At 43.5% G+C, this 19039-nt stretch overlaps 3 protein-coding genes across 5 annotated transcripts in view; 2 read left to right on the forward strand and 1 right to left on the reverse strand.

The window, feature by feature from the left end:
- Nucleotides 1–1614, forward strand: part of LOC123991334 (E3 ubiquitin-protein ligase RNF31-like) — a 15012-nt gene extending 13398 nt beyond the window's left edge. For both annotated transcript variants that reach the window (XM_046292826.1, XM_046292825.1), the window contains exons 23-24: nt 789–954; nt 1086–1614. In XM_046292826.1, coding sequence (XP_046148782.1) covers nt 789–954; nt 1086–1133 — 214 coding nt within the window. In that variant the 3' untranslated portion in view covers nt 1134–1614. The remainder of the gene's footprint in view (nt 1–788; nt 955–1085) is intronic.
- Nucleotides 1615–1742: 128 nt separating this feature from the next.
- Nucleotides 1743–8612, forward strand: irf9 (interferon regulatory factor 9). Of its 2 annotated transcripts, none has more exons than XM_046292828.1 (10): nt 1743–1878; nt 2643–2701; nt 3064–3186; nt 3322–3502; nt 5489–5634; nt 5727–5811; nt 5974–6027; nt 7368–7763; nt 7879–7994; nt 8373–8612. In XM_046292828.1, the coding sequence occupies exons 2-10, from the start codon at nt 2645–2647 to the stop codon at nt 8502–8504; spliced, it is 1290 nt and encodes a 429-aa protein (XP_046148784.1). In that variant the 5' UTR covers nt 1743–1878; nt 2643–2644; the 3' UTR covers nt 8505–8612. The 2 variants fall into 2 exon arrangements, with proteins under 2 accessions (XP_046148784.1, XP_046148785.1); XM_046292829.1 differs by lacking the exon at nt 1743–1878 and adding an exon at nt 1904–2548.
- An 834-nt stretch (nt 8613–9446) lies between these two features.
- Nucleotides 9447–19039, reverse strand: emc9 (ER membrane protein complex subunit 9). The gene is made up of 6 exons (XM_046292830.1): nt 18849–19039; nt 13606–13802; nt 13351–13427; nt 13129–13198; nt 12848–12942; nt 9447–10077 (listed from the first exon to the last, which is right to left on the reverse strand). Exons 2-6 carry the CDS (start codon nt 13798–13800, stop codon nt 9897–9899), a joined length of 618 nt encoding a protein of 205 aa, XP_046148786.1. The 5' UTR covers nt 13801–13802; nt 18849–19039; the 3' UTR covers nt 9447–9896.

Consider the following 19039-nt stretch of genomic DNA (forward strand, 5'->3'; position numbering starts at 1 on the left):
GACACGCGGCTCTCGACCTTCGCCTCTCCCAAGTTCGTACGGGAGTTGCAGCGATGGGACAAGACTGTAACTACCAATTGGGCTACAACACAGCTACAAGGATGCATTTTCATGCTAGGTTTAGGACCCAATACTGAAGCTCATAGAGACACAACTGATGTATAGAACAATCTTAAAATGACCTACTTTGGTTTAGATACAAGCATCATGAAACCTCTAACACAATAAACTAATTTGACTTGGTGAAAATCAATTTTTTGGACCTAACGTGCTTTCCACTTTTTCCATGTGATTTCTTCCTTCACAGACTCCATGAAATGATGACCTCTTCCTAAATAGTTGGCCAAATTATATATTTTGTGTATGGTTTCTTAGAAATAAGGGTGGCTCAACTTACCCCACTCTCCCCTATTGAAGATATGTCATGAAATGATATTTATGCAGTAAGGCCTGAGGAGGTGTGGTATATGGCCAATATACCACGGCTAAGGGCTGTTCTTATGCATGACGCAACGCGGAGTGCCTGGATACAGCCCTTAGCTGTGGTATATTGGCCATATGCCACGAACCCCTGAGGTGCCTTATTGCTATTATAAACTGGTTACCAATGTAATTGGAGCAGTAAAAAGTAATGTTTTGTCATACCAGTGGTATACGGTCTGATATATCACGGCTGTCAGCCAAACAGCTTTCAGGGCTCGAACCACCCAGGCAGTATCAATTTTAAACCACCTTTTCTGGCTGTTAGGCTGTTCTCACTCTGTCTGTCTCTGTGTGTGCCATTGTAGTAAACACTACAGAGAGTATCTGGTTAGTCTCATCAACGGACACACCCTGGACCCCGCTATTCTCTACGACCAACAAGAGGTGACAGTTGCCTGCAAGAGGTACCAGGTGGAGGAGCAACAAGGGGAGGGGGAGGACGACAGGGTGTACAAGGCTCGACTGCTGAAGGTCAGTCATCACTCAGTTAGGCTTGTGTCCTCACTGGAAGTTTGCACTAAATCGTTTCTATGTTCATTTTGATGTAGTGTTTTTGTTGTGGTTCAGATTGTGTGAAAGTGTAATTGACTCTTTCTTTACAGAAACTGATGGAAGTTCCACTTGGAGAAAAGGTTCCTCGGATGAGATGAATCGGATGAGATGAAAATTGATTTTAAAGAATTTATTATCCATTTTAAGGAAAGTACAGGTATCCTATTTGCAAACAGCATGGGGTTTCAAACCTCCCACCACATAGCATTACCAACCTAGCTGTTATATTACATCTCATTGAAGTTTAACATGCTTTGTTTGTTATATGGTTCGTTAGATTTCTGAAATAATTTTGTTCACAATTACAAATCTACAGGTAGTAAGTATCTCAATTTCCTCTCTGTACAAGGACAAAGCTGCAAAGGAAGACTTACAAGAAATACATGATCTCTTTCTGGTTTATTTGGATTAAATATATGAGTTTAAAATACAGCACTAAACAACTTTAGAACTCATAAGGGGAAGGTGTCTGTCATCTTCAAAATGGCAGTCAATATTGTGAGATCAATAGCACATACTATACAGAGTGTAACATTAGGGTATACCATGCAATAAAGTATTTTATTCATTTAAAAATTACTTTTGTGACCGTTCTCAATTTAGTCTCATCAGTTGCAGGATATGCTCTGAGAAAATATCCAATATTTGAGTGAAATGTCGCCCCCAGTTGTCTAAACAGTAACCTGCTGTAGTTCTCTAAAGTCACGTGATTTCGGGGAAAGGGAGCGCCTGCCTCTGCTCTGCGGGAGGCAGGCGAACAGCCGCTGGATTTTCCAGTCAAAAGTACAGTACTATGCGCTCATAATCCGCTCTATTGAAGAATCCGAGGAAACGCAACCTAAGGTAAATGAAACTATTCACCTTCATCACACTCTTTCTAAATATGTGGAAAAGTGGTATGCAAAAGAGTTACACTTCATTAGCAATTTGTTTATTTATTAGTTTGATATATTTAGATGGGGACTTCAGTAGTTGATTTGATTATAGTATTGGCTCTAAGCATAATAGTTGCTTATGTTCATAAACAAAACATATAAATATTGTTATTTCAGCTGTTTGAAGCTGATGTAAAAAGCCGAACGTAAAAAGAGCAAAAAAACGCAACTGGAAGCAGAAATGGCTCTCATAGAACGGATCTACTGCTTCTCATATATGCATTCAATGAGAACCTAGCCTTTACTACTGCGCCTTTAAGTAGCTATTTGTGCAAACATACATAGCAGTTTGCCAGTGTGAATGTCCTCAGCTGAACTACACACACACACGTCACGCATACATAATCAGTCATGTACTCACAATATTCGTTATCTTGCTAGCACTGCTCTTACAAACAAACTCAATATAATACAGTATCAGCCTATGCAGGCAGCAGGAGGTTGGTGGCACCTTAATTGGGGAAGACGGGCTCGTGGTAATGGCTGGAATGATATCAAACACATGGGTTAATACCATTCCATTAGCTCTGTTCCAGCCATTATTATGAGCCGTCCTCCCCTCAGCAGCCTCCACTGAGGTAAGCCTAATACTATGTGTATAGTTTGTATGACACAATTCTATATTTTTTGGAAATAAATAAAGATGGAAATAAAGTTATACTGTTTTCACAGCTATGGCATCTGGGAGAATTCGCTCAACCCGCAGACTACGCTCCTGGATGGTAGACCAGGTGAGTGTTTGAGGAAGATTTGTTCAATAGTTCCTTTTGAGCAAATTACTGTGTGTGCACTAACAGCTGTTTGTAGTGGATGTGTCTGAGCTGGTACACCATAGTGACCTGTATATTTGAGTCATTTAACTGATGCTCTTATCCAGAGAAATTAGGATGAACTGCCTTTCTCAAAGGACCATCCATTGATTTTATTTTTTTTATACCTAGTCTGCTCAGGGATTCAAACCAGTGACCTTTCAGTTATAGGGCCAACATTCTTAACCGCTAGGCTATCTGCCACCACAGTTAGTGTACTGTCTGTCTGGGACATGGGTTGAGTGAGTGTTGTCCTGGTCTCACCCCCACCGTGTCTTGTGCAGGTCAGCAGTGGGAAGTACCCTGGCCTGATATGGGACGATGACGCCAAGACCATGTTTCGTATCCCCTGGAAACACGCCGGGAAACAGGACTTCCGCAGTGAAGAGGATGGTGCCATCTTCAAGGTCCTGACACTTTACCAGTACTATCCCTAGTTCGTTAAGTCGTCATTTTACAGTAGCCCCTTGTTATTTATAATCTATTAAAACATACAGTAGGCATTATTTCCTGAGCTGTGAGTCTAAATGCCTCATCCATAGGCATGGGCGGTGTTTAAGGGGAAGTTGTCCGATGGGGGTCGTGTGGACCCTGCCTCCTGGAAGACCCGGCTGCGCTGTGCTCTCAATAAGAGCCCGGAGTTCAAAGAGGTCCCCGAGAGGTCCCAGCTAGACATCTCCGAACCATACAAAGTTTACTGCCTTGTACCGATGAATGAACAAGGTGAGACACACACAAACACACACTGTGAGTTAGTTATGAAATGTTTATTTCTACCCCTCTTTTACGATGTTCCAGCCATTATCTTTTGATCTTGTGTAGGAATCTACAGTATAACCACATCCTCATATCCACTATCTGGGAATAGACCGGGTGTAGCAATGTACATTCTTTGGGTTTTAGGAAGTTACACTCGAGGTTGAGAAGATTTAGATTTTTAATACTGGCCAACTCCATGACCACATGCACGCAGCACTCTACATTTGTGGCCAAAAGTTGAGAATGACACATATCAATTTTCACAAAATCTGCTGCCTCAGTTTGTATGATGGTAATTTGCATATACTCCAGAATGGTATGAAGAGTGATCAGATGAATTGCAATTAATTGCAAAGTCTCTCTTTGCCATGCAAATGAACTGAGTCCCAAAAAAAACATTTCCACTGCATTTCAGCCCTGCCACAAAATGACCAGCTGACATCATGTCAGTGATTCTCTCGTTAACACAGGTGTGAGTGTTGACAAGGACAAGGCTGGAGATCACTCTGTCATGCTGTTTGAATTCGAATAATAGACTGGAAGCTTCAAAAGGAGGGTGGTGCTTGAAATCATTGTTCTTCCTCTGTCAACCATGGTTACCTGCAAGGAAACACATGCAGTCATTATTGCTTTGTACAAAAAGGGCTTCACAGGCAAGGATATCGCTGCCAGTAAGATTGTACCTAAATCAACCATTTATCGGATCATCAAGAACTTCAAGGAGAGCGGTTCAATTGTTGTGAAGAAGGGTTCAGAGCACCCAAGAAAGTCCAGCAAGCGCCAGGACGTCTCCTAATGTTGATTCAGCTGCGGGATCGGGGCACCACCAGTACAGAGCTTGCTCAGGAATGGCAGCAGGCAGGTGTGAGTGCATCTGCACGCACAGTGATGTGAAGACTTTTGGAGGATGGCTTGGTGTCAAGAAGGGCAGCAAAGAAGCCACTTCTCTCCAGGAAAAACATCAGGGACAGACTGATATTCTTCAAAATTTAAAGGGATTGGACTGATGATGACTGGGGTAAAGTCATTTTCTCTGATGAATCCCCTTTCCGATTGTTTGGGGCATCCGGAAAAAAGTTTGTCCGGAGAAGACAAGGCGAGCGCTACCATCAGTCCTGTGTCATGCCAACAGTAAAGCATCCTGAGACCATTCATGTGTGGGGTTGCTTCTCAGCCAAGGGAGTGGGCTCACTCACAATTTTGCCTAAGAACACAGCCATGAATAAAGAACACATTCTCCGAGAGCAACTTCTCCCAACCATCCAGGAACAGTTTGGTGACAAACAATGTCTTTTCCAGCATGATGGAGCACCTTGCAATAAGGCAAAAGTGATAATTAAGTGGTTCGGGAAACAAAGCATCGATATTTTGGGTCCATGGCCAGGAAACTCCCCAGACCTTAATCCCGTTGAGAACTTGTGGTCAATCCTCAAGAGGCGGGTGGACAAAAAAACCCACAAATTCTGACAAACTCCAAGCATTGATTATGCAAGAATGGGCTGCCATCAGTCAGGATGTGGCCCAGAAGTTAATTGACAGCATGCCAGGGAGGATTGCAGAGGTCTTGAAAAAGAAGGGTCAAAACTGCAGATATTGACTCTTTGCATCAACTTGATATAATTGTCAATAAAAGCCTTTGACGCTTATGAAATGCTTATAATTATACTTCAGTATTCCATAGTAACATCTGACAAAAACATCTAAAGACACTGAGGAAGCAGACTGTGAAAATTAATATTTGTATCATTCTCAAAACTTTTGGCCACGACTGTACTCTACTATAGTTCCCTCAGTCAGTCCAAAGGGACATACAGTCATACAGGGGTCAGCGGGGCAAATTTGATCAGAGCAGCAATAACTCCACATAGTTTGTAGCTGTTGAGACAACTTCAAAGCAGGCTAAATTGCAGTAAACAAATTGCTAACATATGGTGCCTTTTCTCTTCACAGTGTTGGGGAATGTTAAAATAAAGGGCCGAGCCAGAGCAGGAGGGAGGAAGAGAAGGAGCAGCGATTCAGATAGCGAGGAGGAGGTGAAGGAGGAGGTTGTGGTCAAACAGATGAAAGAGGAGATCATCACCGCCCCAATCACCATGGTAGGTCTGGCATTTTAAAGACAGAAACAAGTTCTAGAAAAATTTGGGATGGATCTCTATTGTTTATGTCAATTTGTGTGTGTTTTTATCAGTCTGTTCAGGAGATTGATGAAAGTGTTCTTACCATCCAACAAGACCAGTTCGATCAGCCCTTGGTCATCCTGAAGAGCGATGGGAGTAAGTCTTATGTCTTACTAACTCAATGTCATGTCTGTCAAACACTGAATCTCTGTGTTAATTTATGTTGGATCTCTCAGCCACTGTTTCTCCACTCTTGGGAGTTCTCCAATAGCATGTGGTTGATTGACATGCTGTTGATCTTCTGTTGTCTTCCTCTAGCGATCGATGAGCTCCAGGTGAACGTCACAATTGAGACCGTCCCTCCCCCTGGAGGTAATGCTATGCAGAAAGGAAGTCAAATCAGCTTCTCAATCACATGGGGGCCGATTCTGACCTGAGTTAAATGCACGTAAATGGAATGCATTCCATTTTTATGCACTTTTCTCTCTACTCGTATTTTGACCTTAAACTTAAGCATGAGAATAGCATGCTATTCACCTGCTATTTCTCTGGGGTGGAGATTGAATAAATGTAGGTGTGTATAAAAAAATGTTGCCCCAATTTCGTGTTATCTAATTGTCCCATCGCTGTAACTCCCGTACGTACTCTGGAGAGGCGAAGGTTGAGAGCTGAGCGTCCTCTGAAACACAACCCAACCATGTCGCACTGCTTCTTGACACAATGCCCGCTTAACCCGGAAGCCAGCCGCACCAAAGTGTCGGAGGAAACACCATACACCTGGCGACCGTGCCAGTGTGTTACTGCACCCGGCCCGCCACAGGAGTGGTGATGGGACATGGACATCCCTGCCAGCCAAACCCTCCCCTAACCCAGATGACACTGGGCCAATTGTGTGCCGCCCCATTGGTCTCCCGGGTCGCGGCCGGCTGCGACAGAACCTGGACTCTAACCAGGATCTCTAGTGGCAGAGCGATGCAGTGTCTTACGACCACTGAGCCACTAAGGAGGCCTGATACGCCTTGTTCTGACCTCGACTTAATTCTCTCATAATTCCACCACATTTAGGAGCGAGGAAACTATGAATAACATCTAGCGAACCTACTGGTATCAAGTGGAAAAACATCTACTTAATTTTTTCAGATAGAAATAACACCATTCTTCATGCATTTTAAATTTACAACTTTATAAAAGCTAGGTAAATGAGTAATCCGTTTGGACAAGAGAATTGTAAATATAAATGAGTTGTTTTAGATATACTGTAGTTTCCTAACCCTAAATAATCTACAAGATCTACCAATTTGTACTGAAACGGAGACAAATAAGCATATATCTAGATGGCTTTCTTTCATTGATCCCTAATATTCTGCACGTGTTCTCTCAAAATATTCTAGTGAGTCTGTCAACAAAATTCTAACTAAAAAAGGTACACCGTATTAAGTTAAATGTACTGGAGACCCTATTTAATTTAAACTCCATTAAATAATCTGTTGGCCAGCAAGTGGGAGGGTTTTCAGCTGTTGAATTACATTTATTAAGAACGCGCCTGCCTGCAAAGCCTGTTACGCACCTTCGTGAGGCAAGTCTGAATAGCAACTATTGAGAAGTGCGTAAGAAAGGCGTAATTTCCAAAACTGGAATCAGGCCCATACTACATGAACTATTCCTGCTCGGTCTCTCATTCACTCTCATCCCTTCTCTCTCTCCCACTCCAGCACGGGACTCGTTCCATGTCTTAGTGAAATACATAGGACAGGAGGTGCTTAAACGTGAGGTCATAGGCAGCGATGTCCGAATCGCCTACCTGCCCTCATCACCTGTTCCACCCACCCTGATGATGGGTGGGTTCCCACGCATCCCCCTCCCAGAGTCCCCCTCCACCCTGACCTCCAGCCCTGGCATCGGGCCTCAGCTCCAGGCCCTCTCCACACTGTTGCCCTTCATGGAGAAAGGGGTGATCCTGACCTCCACGGGGGCAGGGATCTATGCTAAGCGCTACTGCCAGGGCCGGGTGTTCTGGACAGGGCCACATTCAACCACGACGGGACCCCACAAGATGAACCGTGCTGTGGAGCCCGTGCTGCTCTTTGACAGAGAGGCTTTCAAAATGGGTGAGTGACATGGTGCTGCTCACTCGCTCTTGGTGAGGATAACCCACTTCTTTGTTGGCCCCTTATTGGATATCTTAGCAGTCCGTGTGTATTTACTGACTGCGTGTTTCCTTAGAGCTGGACCACTTCCGCAGTTACGGGGGAGACACTCCTCAGTGTGGCATCACCTTGTGTTTCGGAGAGGAGTTCAGTGCCACAGAGGACCCATCCAGCAAACTCATCATCACACAGGTACAGCTGAAAGCTTTTCTTCACTTACTTATAAATAACTGTAACACCTGTTCAAATGTAAACAAAAGGTGCAGTAAATGCAGACCTTAGAACAGGGTTTCCCAACTGGCGGCCCCCCAAATTGTCTGTTAGACGTAAAACACTGTAAAAACACCAGCAAATCAGCTCCAACTGATTTTTATTTGGGGCGTCTGTTCCCAAAATATTCCCACACGTAATAAAGAGATATGTGATCGTATACAAATGTAAGCAAGGTTTGAAATGATTGGATCTAGTTGATGATCCCTGCCTTAAACTAAGGTTTATGTAAGTACAGGATAACTACACGTTTCACTGTGAATTAATGAGGGACTGAACCACGCACCCCCTCTTCTCCAGATAACCCTACCCTGGGCTCAGCAGCAGGTCAAAGAAGCTGAAGACTTCCGGGAGTCAATGACCTACCTCCGTGACATAGCCAGCCAATCAGGAGATGTCACCATCAACCTGGTACCAGTGCCTTACCCCTGAGCATCTGATCACAGGACATCTCGTATATATTAAGAGTGAAAACAATATTGAAGCACTTTCTGATCTGATACCAAGGGCTCAATTCAATCCGTGTCGCGGAAATTCAGCGCAATTTAAAGGCAATGTTCCTGTGTTTGGAGACTGCATTCACGGTTAAACGCTGCACAAGTCGGCTCAGTCGGAAATTAGTTTTACATTTCAATCGCACTGAACATCCATGATACGGATTTAACGGAGTCCCAAGCCTCAGACATGAACCACTAGACTGAATAGCACTACATGGAATGGAGACATCACTTTGGTTTAGCCTTCAGGATTGCCCTTTACCAACCCAATCACCTGGTGTTATACTATTGGTCCAAATGATATCCAACTCACTTTGGCTGTGTTTACATAGGCAGCTCAATTCTGATCTTTTTCTACAGACCAATCAGATCAGCTATGAAAAAGAGATGATGTGAAAAGAGATGTGATTGGTCAAAAGACCAATTAGTGGAAAAACATCACAATTGGGCCTTTTTATAGGGAGTCAGAGACTTTTACTCCTTATTGCTGTCTTTATGAATGCTGACTGTGGTACTGCTTCAGATACCTTTCAGGATCCTCCTCATGTTGTTTACATAGTCTGTGATAGCGTAACTGTTGACAAAGCTGTTGTAAGTAGTGTATGAAATTCTCCCAAAACAGGCTCAGAAAGCCATAGTAGGGCCAAAGTTCAGTTATTTGATCATCACCATGTCAACTGTTCGAGGCAGGAAACCAACTTGTCTGTCTGCGGTTTTGGTTTCTGAAAGTGGTAATGCTTGTTCAGCACATTTATATAGAGAAAAAACAATATTCGTATACTTTATCTCTTCGTCATATAGAAATGAATCCTGGGGGGAGGCTCCTTTCTCTTATGAACCGATGTTTATATGAACACAATATCACATGAATACTTTAAACAGTTTGTAGATGTAGTTTAATGAGTTGATAAGCTTACACACTCTGAAAGCAGTGGGTCAGGATGTATGTAATGTTGTGATGCCATTGAACTATGAGCACAGCTTTGTTAATGGTTGTAAGTGGGTTAACAACATGGCTGCTGGGTTTGACACAAGGCACACTCTGGACTGAGAATGTTGTTAGGTGGAAGACTGCACAGATCTGTCAATATTTCAGTTATTTATGCATGTCTTTGTTGTCAGTGTTCTGCCTGATCGTATTAAATCTATTTCATATTTAGAAAATATCGTGGATGATGTGCTTATTTGGCTTTTAGATGGTAATAATAAAAATAAGATTCTTAACTAAATATGTGTAGTTTCAGCAGGTTTAAGACATACTGTATATAATTCCAACTATTTAAATTTGAAAGATGTTACTCAAAAGTTAGTTATCTACAAGCTTATTTCAAATATTACCATTGGCTGGTGAGGCAAGCTCTGCTATTTTGGCATTCAGTTTCTGATTTGTCCAGTCCCTAGTGATGTCGTCCAAATGGCTGTCAAAATCAACTAATAACGAGTGATCTCCAGAGTCCAGCAGCTGACTGGCTATGTCCCGAGTCTCCTCCCACTGCCGCAGCATTATCCTGGGGAAAGAAAAGGAATCTTTAATGAATGTATACTTCAAATAAATGTATATTTTTCTAACAAATAATTGTATTTGTCACATGCTTCGTAAACAGCAGGTGTAGACTAACAGTGAAATGAAATGTCTCCCAACAATGCAGTGAGACAATAGAAAAATAATTACACGAGAAATAAATAGACAATAAGTAACGATAACTTGACTATATACACATTGTACCAGTACCGAGTCGATTTCCCCGGGGTACGAGTTAACTGAGGTAGATATGTGTATTTATAGGTAGGGATAAAGTGACGAGGTAACAGGATAGATAAACAGTAAAAGCAGCATATGTGATGAATCGAGACAAAGGATCAATGCCGATAGTTAACAAATAGCTACCCGGGCTAATTATTTAGCAGTCTTATGTCTTGGGGGTAGAAGCTGTTCAGGGTCCTGTTGGTTCCAGACTTGGTGCATTGGTACCGCTTGCCGTGTGGTAGCAGAGAGAACAGTCTATGACTTGGATGGCTGGAGTCTTTGACAATTTTTAGGGCCTTCCTCTGACACCACCTGGTATAGAGTTCCTGGGTGGCAGGGAGCTCGGCCCCAGTGAAGTACCGGATCATACGCACTACCCTCTGTAGAGCCTTGTGGTCGGATGCCAAGCAGTTGCCATAAACAAGTGGTGGTGCAGCAAGTCAATATGCTTTCAATGGTGCAGCTGTAGAACCTTTTGCAGATCTTTTCATCCTCCTGAGGGGGAAGAGGCGTTGTCGTTGCCCTCTTCATGACTGTTTTGGTGTGTGTGGACCATGATAATTCCTTAGTGATGTGGACACAGAGGAACTTGAAGGCCTACCACAGTCGTGTCCTCTGCAAACTTATTGATGGTGTTGGAGACGTTCGCGGACACACAGACCAAGCACGCTCCCCTGTGGCGGATGTGTTGTTACCTACCCTCACTACCCGAGGGCGTCCCGTTAGGAAGTCCAGGATCCAGTTGCAGAGGGAGGTGTTTAATCCCAGGGTCCTTTGTTTAGTGATGAGCTTGGAGGGCACTATGGTGTTGAACACGGAGCTGTATTCAGTGAACAGCATTCTCACGTAGATGTTCCTTTTGTCCAGGTGAGAGGGGGCAGTGTGGGGTGCAATAGAGATTGGATCTGTTGGGGCGGTATGCGAGTTGGAGTGGGTCCAGGGTGTCTGGGATGATGTGAGCCATGACCAGCTTTTCAAAGCATTTCATCTCTACAGATGGGAGTCTAACGATGGTTACCTTCGCTTCCTTGGGCACAGGGACTATGGTGGTCTGCTTGAAACATGTAGGTATTACAGACTGGGTCAGGGAGAGGTTGAAAATGTCAGTGAAGACACTTGCCACACATGCTCTGAGGACGCATTCTGGTAATTAATCTGGTCCCGCGGCCTTGTGAATCTTAACTTGTTTAAAGTTCTTTCTCACAACGGCTACGGAGAGCGTGATCACACAGTCGTCCGGAATAGCTGGTGCACTCATGCATGGTCCAGTGTTGCTAGCCTCGAAGCGAGCATAGAAAGTATTTAGCTCATCTGGTAGGCTCATGACACGGGACAGCTCGCAGCTGGGTTTCTCTTTGTAATCAATATATAATAATATAATAATAAATATATATATAATATATGCCATTTAGCAGACGCTTTTATCCAAAGCGACTTACAGTCATGTGTGCATACATTCTACGTATGGGTGGTCCCGGGAATCAAACCCACTACCCTGGCGTTACAAGCGCCATGCTCTACCAACTGAGCTACAGAAGGACCACATCTGCCACATCTGACGAGCATTAGAGCCGGTGTAGTAGGATTCAATCTTGGTCCTGTATTGAACCTTTGCCTGTTTGATGGTTCCTCAGAGGGCGTAGCAGGATTTCTTATAAACGTCCGGATTAGTCTCCCGCACCTTGAAAGCGGCAGCTCTAGCCTTTAGGTCAGTGAGGATGTTGCCTGTAATCCATGGCTTCTGGTTGGGATATGTACGTACGGTAATTGTGGGGACGACATCGTTGATGCACTTATTAATGAAGCCGGTGACTGATCTGGTGAACTCCTCAGTGCCATCGGATGAATCCCGGAACAGTCTAACTGAACATCCGCTTCATCAGACCACATCGGACCACTTATTGAGCAAGTCACTGGTGCTTCCTGTTTGAGTCTTTGCTTGTAAGCAAGAATCAGGAGGATAGAGTTATAGTCAGATTTGCCAAATGGAGGACAAGGGAAAGCTTTGTATGCATCTCTGTGTGTGGAGTAAAGGTGATCTTGAGGTTTTTTATGCCTCTAGTTGCACAGGTGACATGCTGGTAGAAATTAGGTAAAACGGATTTAAGTTTTCCTGCATCAGTCACCATCCACTTGGAGCACCGCTTCTGGGTGAGTATTTTCTTATTTACTTCTGGCCCTATACAGCTCGTTGAGGGCCGTCTTAGTGCCAGCATTAGTTTTGTGGTGCTAAATAGATGGCTACGATTAATATAGATAAACTCTCTTGGTAAAATGTATGGTCTACAGCTTATCATGAGGTATTCTAACTCAAGCGAGCAGACTTCCTTAATATTAGAGATTGCGCACGAGCTGTTGTTAAGAAACACACACCCCCTCTCCCGAGCTTCCTCTTCAATACAATGTAGTCCTACACAGCTGCTACAGCCACAGCTACTGTGAATGTACTTGATAGAGGTGTGCTATCAACAGAAAAGCAAATGGTAATTAACTATCTTGAAAGAAGGATAGCAGAGATGTCCAGATCTTACGTGTGTTTGTCTTTGAGGGTCCAGCGGGTATCTTTTCGCTCATACATCACGATGGGAGGCACCCTGTAGTCAGGAGACATCTTTCCACCATCAATCTGACAAGCCACACAGGTCACAGTTAGAGAGAAGGGGATGCAGACACACACCAGAAAGATTTACCAAAAAGCTGCTGCATTGTGAGCTTGGACACACACACACACACACACACACACACACACACACACACACACACACACACACAATAAGGAATTACAAACAATAAAACCACAGTGGATGCCTACCATTAACAAAACTGCATTGTTACACTGCTCTGCGATCTTGTCTGCAATCTTCAAGGCACATGGCGTAGGGCTGCCCAGCGAAGGGGAGAGAGAAGGAGCGGTTATTGTTTAACACAGGTGATTAGCATGTGATAAGCAGGCTAACAGGCCTGCTGAAACCACATGAGAGAAATTAACATCTACAGAGTCAATAGTGAAGCTGAACCACAGTGGGACACACACCTGCTGTCTGACACACAGGCATTGGCCTGGTAGTAACCTACAATCCTCTGCTGTGTCTGTGCACACCATATATCCACCTGAAGCAAAGAAGGCATGATACATTACAGCACATAAATACATGACAAGCCAAAAGACTGATCCACACTGTACATGCACCACTGCCAGGTAAGAACGAGTAGTTAGGCTACTTGTGTTTGATCATTTCTGACATACTGTATGTTGGACAGCAAAGAACACAGGTTATTAGGTGGTTACCTGTGTGAGAGCCAGCTGGGTGATGGGAGCCAATGGTAGGTGAGTGTGAAGCAATGGAACGCAGTCTGTTACACACACAGCGCCACCTGCTGGGCTGGATGACAACAACAGCCCATTGACACTGCACCGTGGAAACAGACAGGCGTGCAGGTACATCTTCACATAGGCGAGACAGGACAACTCAACCTCCCCCATGACTGTAGACAGAAAAGGATACACAGATCTGAGGACATGCAGCAAAACACCAGGCCAAAAACACTAGTCAGGGCTTGATTTGAGCAAATTGATGACAGAAGATGTAATGACATGAATGCTGACAGAATAAATAAGATTTAGTAATAAATCCTTGCATTACAAACTCGCTGGATGACACAATAAGGACCCCTTTCAACTGCACTAATACATCCAACCAATATTGTTAGAGCCAGGGAGGGATGCCCAAGCAGTTCGATCAAAAGCCACAAAGCAAACCATTGTTTTGGACATTGATTGACTGCTCTAGCTAGCTTGTCGCCCCCTTGTTAAAGAAGTAGAAAGGATAAGCCGGGTCAAAGACAGCAGGAGAAATGGAAGTGAGTGAGGGTGAAGTATCAGAGGGGGTAGGTGGGGTGTTCTCAGAGCCGGAGCCTTGCACTGAGGGTCAGGATAAAGATGAGTCCGTGACAGTAGGAGTGACTTTTTTTTTTTAAAGTGGACCATTGCCTTTTGGCTGATCCATTTGTGGTTTCAGAGACGGTGAAAACAGTTGAGTGCTGTGGAATCGGTGAGGGTAATCAGAAGTGGTCTGGTGATAACTGTGTTTCTGCTGGTCGGAGGGAGCAGGAGCTCCGCGTTAAACTAATGGGGACAAGAGATGTGAATTGGTTTGCTCTCGAGAAAAGGGTGCCAGTGAAAGGCGTGATTACTGGGTAGCGGTAAATGTTAAAGTTGACCAACTGAAGAGGAAGATTCCCTTGTTCTTTTGAGTTTTGATGTTGAGTCTTTGCCGACAAAGTGATTAGGATATGAAAGTTATCCTGTACAAGCTTTTGTGCCGAAATACATTACGTTGTTATTAGTGTCAAGCTTATGGGCTTTTGGCAGCAGTGTGTAGGAGGGAGGTTCCTAGGAAGTGATAAGTGTACCTAAGGGCATGAGACAAAGGAACGTGTAGCATTGGGGAAAGTAGTGGTCTGTGTTAATTGTATAATTGTAGGGGTGCCCATGGGGCTGGGATTCAGAAGTGTCCAGTGCAAGAGAGGCAGGTTGAGGTTCTGGTGACAGCTACAGAGGTATTTGGGTGTATGAGACTTGACATCAGAAGAGTTACAGGGTGTGTTGAGTGGTGGTATCCCATCCTTTCAGGCTGTTGGCCTGAGGTAGGACTAGATGGATTTAAATAGTGGGGTAATGGTGGTGGGTTTTAGTGAGTGCAGGGTTAGATGGTAGGGTATTTGTTGATTTTTTTTTCTCCAAACAAAGTATGAGAAATATACTCCAGTCTAGTAGTTGGCAGTAATGCAACATTTATTGGAAGCCAACCTCCGTTATATGTCATTGAAGTACCACCACAGAGTAGTGATGGGCATTCCGGCTCTTTTCATTTATCCGGCTCATTCGGCTCAACTCACCAAAAAGAGACGGCTCTTTTGGCTCCCAAACGGCTCTTTAAAAAAATATATGTTTTGTATTTTTTAAATTCAAACAGTTTGTGATAGTTTGACTATGATTGGTGTTAAAACAATTCTAATTAAATTATTAAATGAAGTCATACACTACCTTAACAACAATGTATTTAAAAATGCATTGGTTTGTTATGAAAAATGGTATTAAACATTTGCATTTAAAGTATAACTTTTTTGATGTATATTAAAAAGTGCATATAAATGTAACAATTGAAAACTAATACAATCTGAACAACATAATAGAATATTGCACCATAAAGAAAAATAAATATCAAGGTGCAAAACTGCAACATCCCACATAAAACATTAAACTAGTCCCTCTTATCTCTTCTTTATTGCCATGTTATAACCAGCAGCACACAGCAATGCTGAACATATTTTGCTCTTATGAGAAATTTGCATTCAGAAATGCAAGCCGCCTCACTTTCAGGGGGCTGATGCGGTTTCTTCTGTCAGTAATTATTTGTCCCGTTTTTGAGAAGACCCTCTGAGGGAACAGATGTGGCCATTATTCAGAGTCTCCCTTTCATGACTTTAGCAAGTCGTGGGTAGACAGAGGCCTTGTTCTTCCACCAGCTCAGAGAATCTGCAGATCTTTGGAGGAGGGGCTCCTTCATTATGGCATCTGCTGAGATTCCTTTAGGCTGCATCCCCAGTTTCGCTCTCGTCGAACAACACCCAAACAGCAGACGTTTGTGGCACTACTGCTAGTGCTTCTGCTCCATCTGATCCCTCTTCTTCCTGTTGCCCTGGTGCCTGAGCAAGCTGACTGATGGGGCTGTCCCTCCCTACTGCTGAGGTTATTCTTTAGAGCCTCATAAATCGCTATGGAATCACTGAAGGCTAACTTAAACCTGGGTTCAAGTGCAGCGTTTTCTGTCCATCAACTCTCACATGTCCTGTGGTTACATTTTCTTCTCTCTGGCAGCTGGCTGTGATTCGCTGCAGACCCTGACACAATAGTATCATTTTTGAGGCTGTCACATAGCTGAAGAGAACAGTAACTTATTAGTTCAGGTTCATGTTTTGTCTACTGATACTACATTCTCATCTACTGCTCATATACATATATAATACTGGATTAAATAACGATGCAGTAATAACTGCTTACTGTACCTCTCTCCACAGTGACCTCCTCCACCACCTCCCATTCCTCTTGGGTCAGAGCATCAACAGGTGCATTGACAATGGCCAGGGTAGAGATGATGACATCCTTTGCCTCAAGAAACCACTTCAACATCTAAAATGTTGAATTCCACCTCGTAGAGCAGTCTTGTTTAGGCCTCAGCTCAGGCATCCCCACCTGGGCAGCTACTGTGCTCCTGTGGAAGTATTCCACAGATGCTTTCGCTTTGTCCACAGTGGGCTTCATCACCTTCAGAGCATCTCAGACAAACAGACCACTTTTCCATCTACTTGCCATTCTCTGGTCACTCTCAACAGTTCCTCTGCGAAGTTCTCTGAAGTGTGTCTGTCGCTGAACTAAAAGCAGTCCAGAAGACAGCTAGACACTGAAAAATCTTCAATGAAGTGACATGTAACCGACATGTAAGAAGTGGTTATCCTTGATGTCCAGCAGTCAGTGGGAAGGCAAACTGCTGTAGCTTTTTGGACTCTTTCCTGCACTGAAGCCTGTGTACATTTAAATTGTGTACATTGGATTTAGGCTATTGCTATAATTTCTAAAAACCTGTCCTCCACCATCGTAAATTCCTGGAAATCGTTGGCAATCGTTGGCATTTTTGCCAATGCAATATCAATTTGGCCTTGTTTTGCTACAGACAGAGACTTTGGCATAAACTGGTCCATAGAAGACTGCGTTGCTGTGAGTCGCAGAGTAGGCCAACTTGACTGAGTGGATACATCTCCACGTGTGGCGGTGCTGGCTCCACCACTATCACTAGCAGGCCCACTAGTTTCTCGCAGCTCCGCTACAGCTAGCTTCACAGTTGGGTGCACAGTTCGCATACGCCGGTGTAGGTTGTGCGTAGAACCGGCCTTATGAGATTTTGTTTTGGCAAATTCTACACAGTGCTCTAACATTGTCTACTATATTAAAAACGCATCCAAATGCTGTGTTTTCGACTCATTTTTTCACTTCCCCTCTCTCCACCGCTGCTAAGTGTGTGACTGTGATTTGGCTCGGCCCTCCCTCGCGCATCTTTGGATCATTGGTCGACACTGTGTGTCTGATTGACAGGAACAACAGGTGAGGCTGTTAGTCTGAGCAGACAGAACGAATGCGCGTGCGCTCGAGCATTTAGGCCTATATTATTTAATGTATTTGTTCGTTCTTTGAATTAGTTAATTCCATTAATTTAAATATTTTGATTATTCATATCTTAATTTCTTTTTAGAAATAGATTCGGCTCTTCTGATATGCGAGCCGGCTCCCAACGTTCACCTACAAGAGCCGGTTCTAAACTCGTTCGAACTAGTGATGCCAATTTAGCAAATTTGTTGCTAGATTTAGCAACTTTTCAGACTACCCTGGTAACTTTTTTTTTTCAAACAGCACCTAGCAACAAATTTAGCTAAATTTAAAAATGTATTTGGAACTTTTAGCAACTTCTGAAAAGTGACTCAAACGCTAAAATTCACGCATTTTCCATCTAAATGACACAAAAACGTTTCTCTGTCACAACACACGTGCCTGGCTGCAAAAGTGCATTGTGAGTGACGTCAGCAGCAGGCGCTCAGCCGGTGAACAGGCAGCAGCAATTTCAGCAAATAGCAAATCATTGTTGGCCGAATAGAAGTCAGTCGACGAGCCAAACCCAATGAATATAGTTGGTGACGAATGTTTGATCTTGAACAGAACTTACAACATCTATTAACATGTCTCAATCAAAATCGTACGGTCAGAAGTACAGAAAAGAGTGGGAGTCTGTACCTGAACAAATGTCAAAGCATATTTTTGGCCGAGATGGCCGGTCAATTTGAGTAACGTCATTTAGCAACGTTTAGCAACAAATCAACCTGCCTCTAGCAACTTGCCCTGAAAACGAGTTGGCAACACTGCTACCAACCCAGAGGGGCAAGGTCGCGAGGCTGAACAGACCGGGCAAAGGTTTGAGAAGTGAAACATGATTCCTTAGTTAATTTTCTCGAAATCTGAGAGCACAATCTAGATTCGAGCCAATGTATTAAATAGTTGAACATGTTAATACTCCAACCTCGTGAAAGTGACGAAATTACATTTAAATTGAGTAAAAAAACGACTTCATATCGGAATGGCTTTGATTCGACCGCCTGCACTCACACGCATGAGCTTAACTAGCCAACGTCGCCATGACATCGCCCACAACTGTGATCGGGGATTTCTATTGGAGAAGCAGTTCTAGCCCATCTTCATACTCTTCGGTTTCAGCCGGTCTTTGTTAGTACTCAGCAAGCTAGCTTGCCAACATCAATGGTCAAAAGGCCTGCCTACGTAGCTAGTTATGGCCAGTAGCAGTTCAAATAGATCTGGGAAAGTATATACTAGCTAACGTTATATAGATATTGGAGAAAGAAAACAAACATTTTATGATAGCTAGCTAGTATAGCTAACAGTTGGCTACCTAGCTAACAACTTACCGTCAAAGGATATTATTTCTTGGGATGAGATTTCAGAAGACCAGTAAAGCAAGCGTCCGGATTCAAACTCAACTGTCTAATATTGAAACAAAATATTGAATACATGGATAATTTACAAACATGTGCACTGTGGAGCAGAAGCTGCATCGATTGAGCCAATTTCCTGTTTTAGTGCCCGCCCACCTACAGTA

This window comes from Oncorhynchus gorbuscha, linkage group LG12 (assembly GCF_021184085.1).
Source record: "Oncorhynchus gorbuscha isolate QuinsamMale2020 ecotype Even-year linkage group LG12, OgorEven_v1.0, whole genome shotgun sequence".
Taxonomy (NCBI): Eukaryota; Metazoa; Chordata; class Actinopteri; order Salmoniformes; family Salmonidae; genus Oncorhynchus; species Oncorhynchus gorbuscha.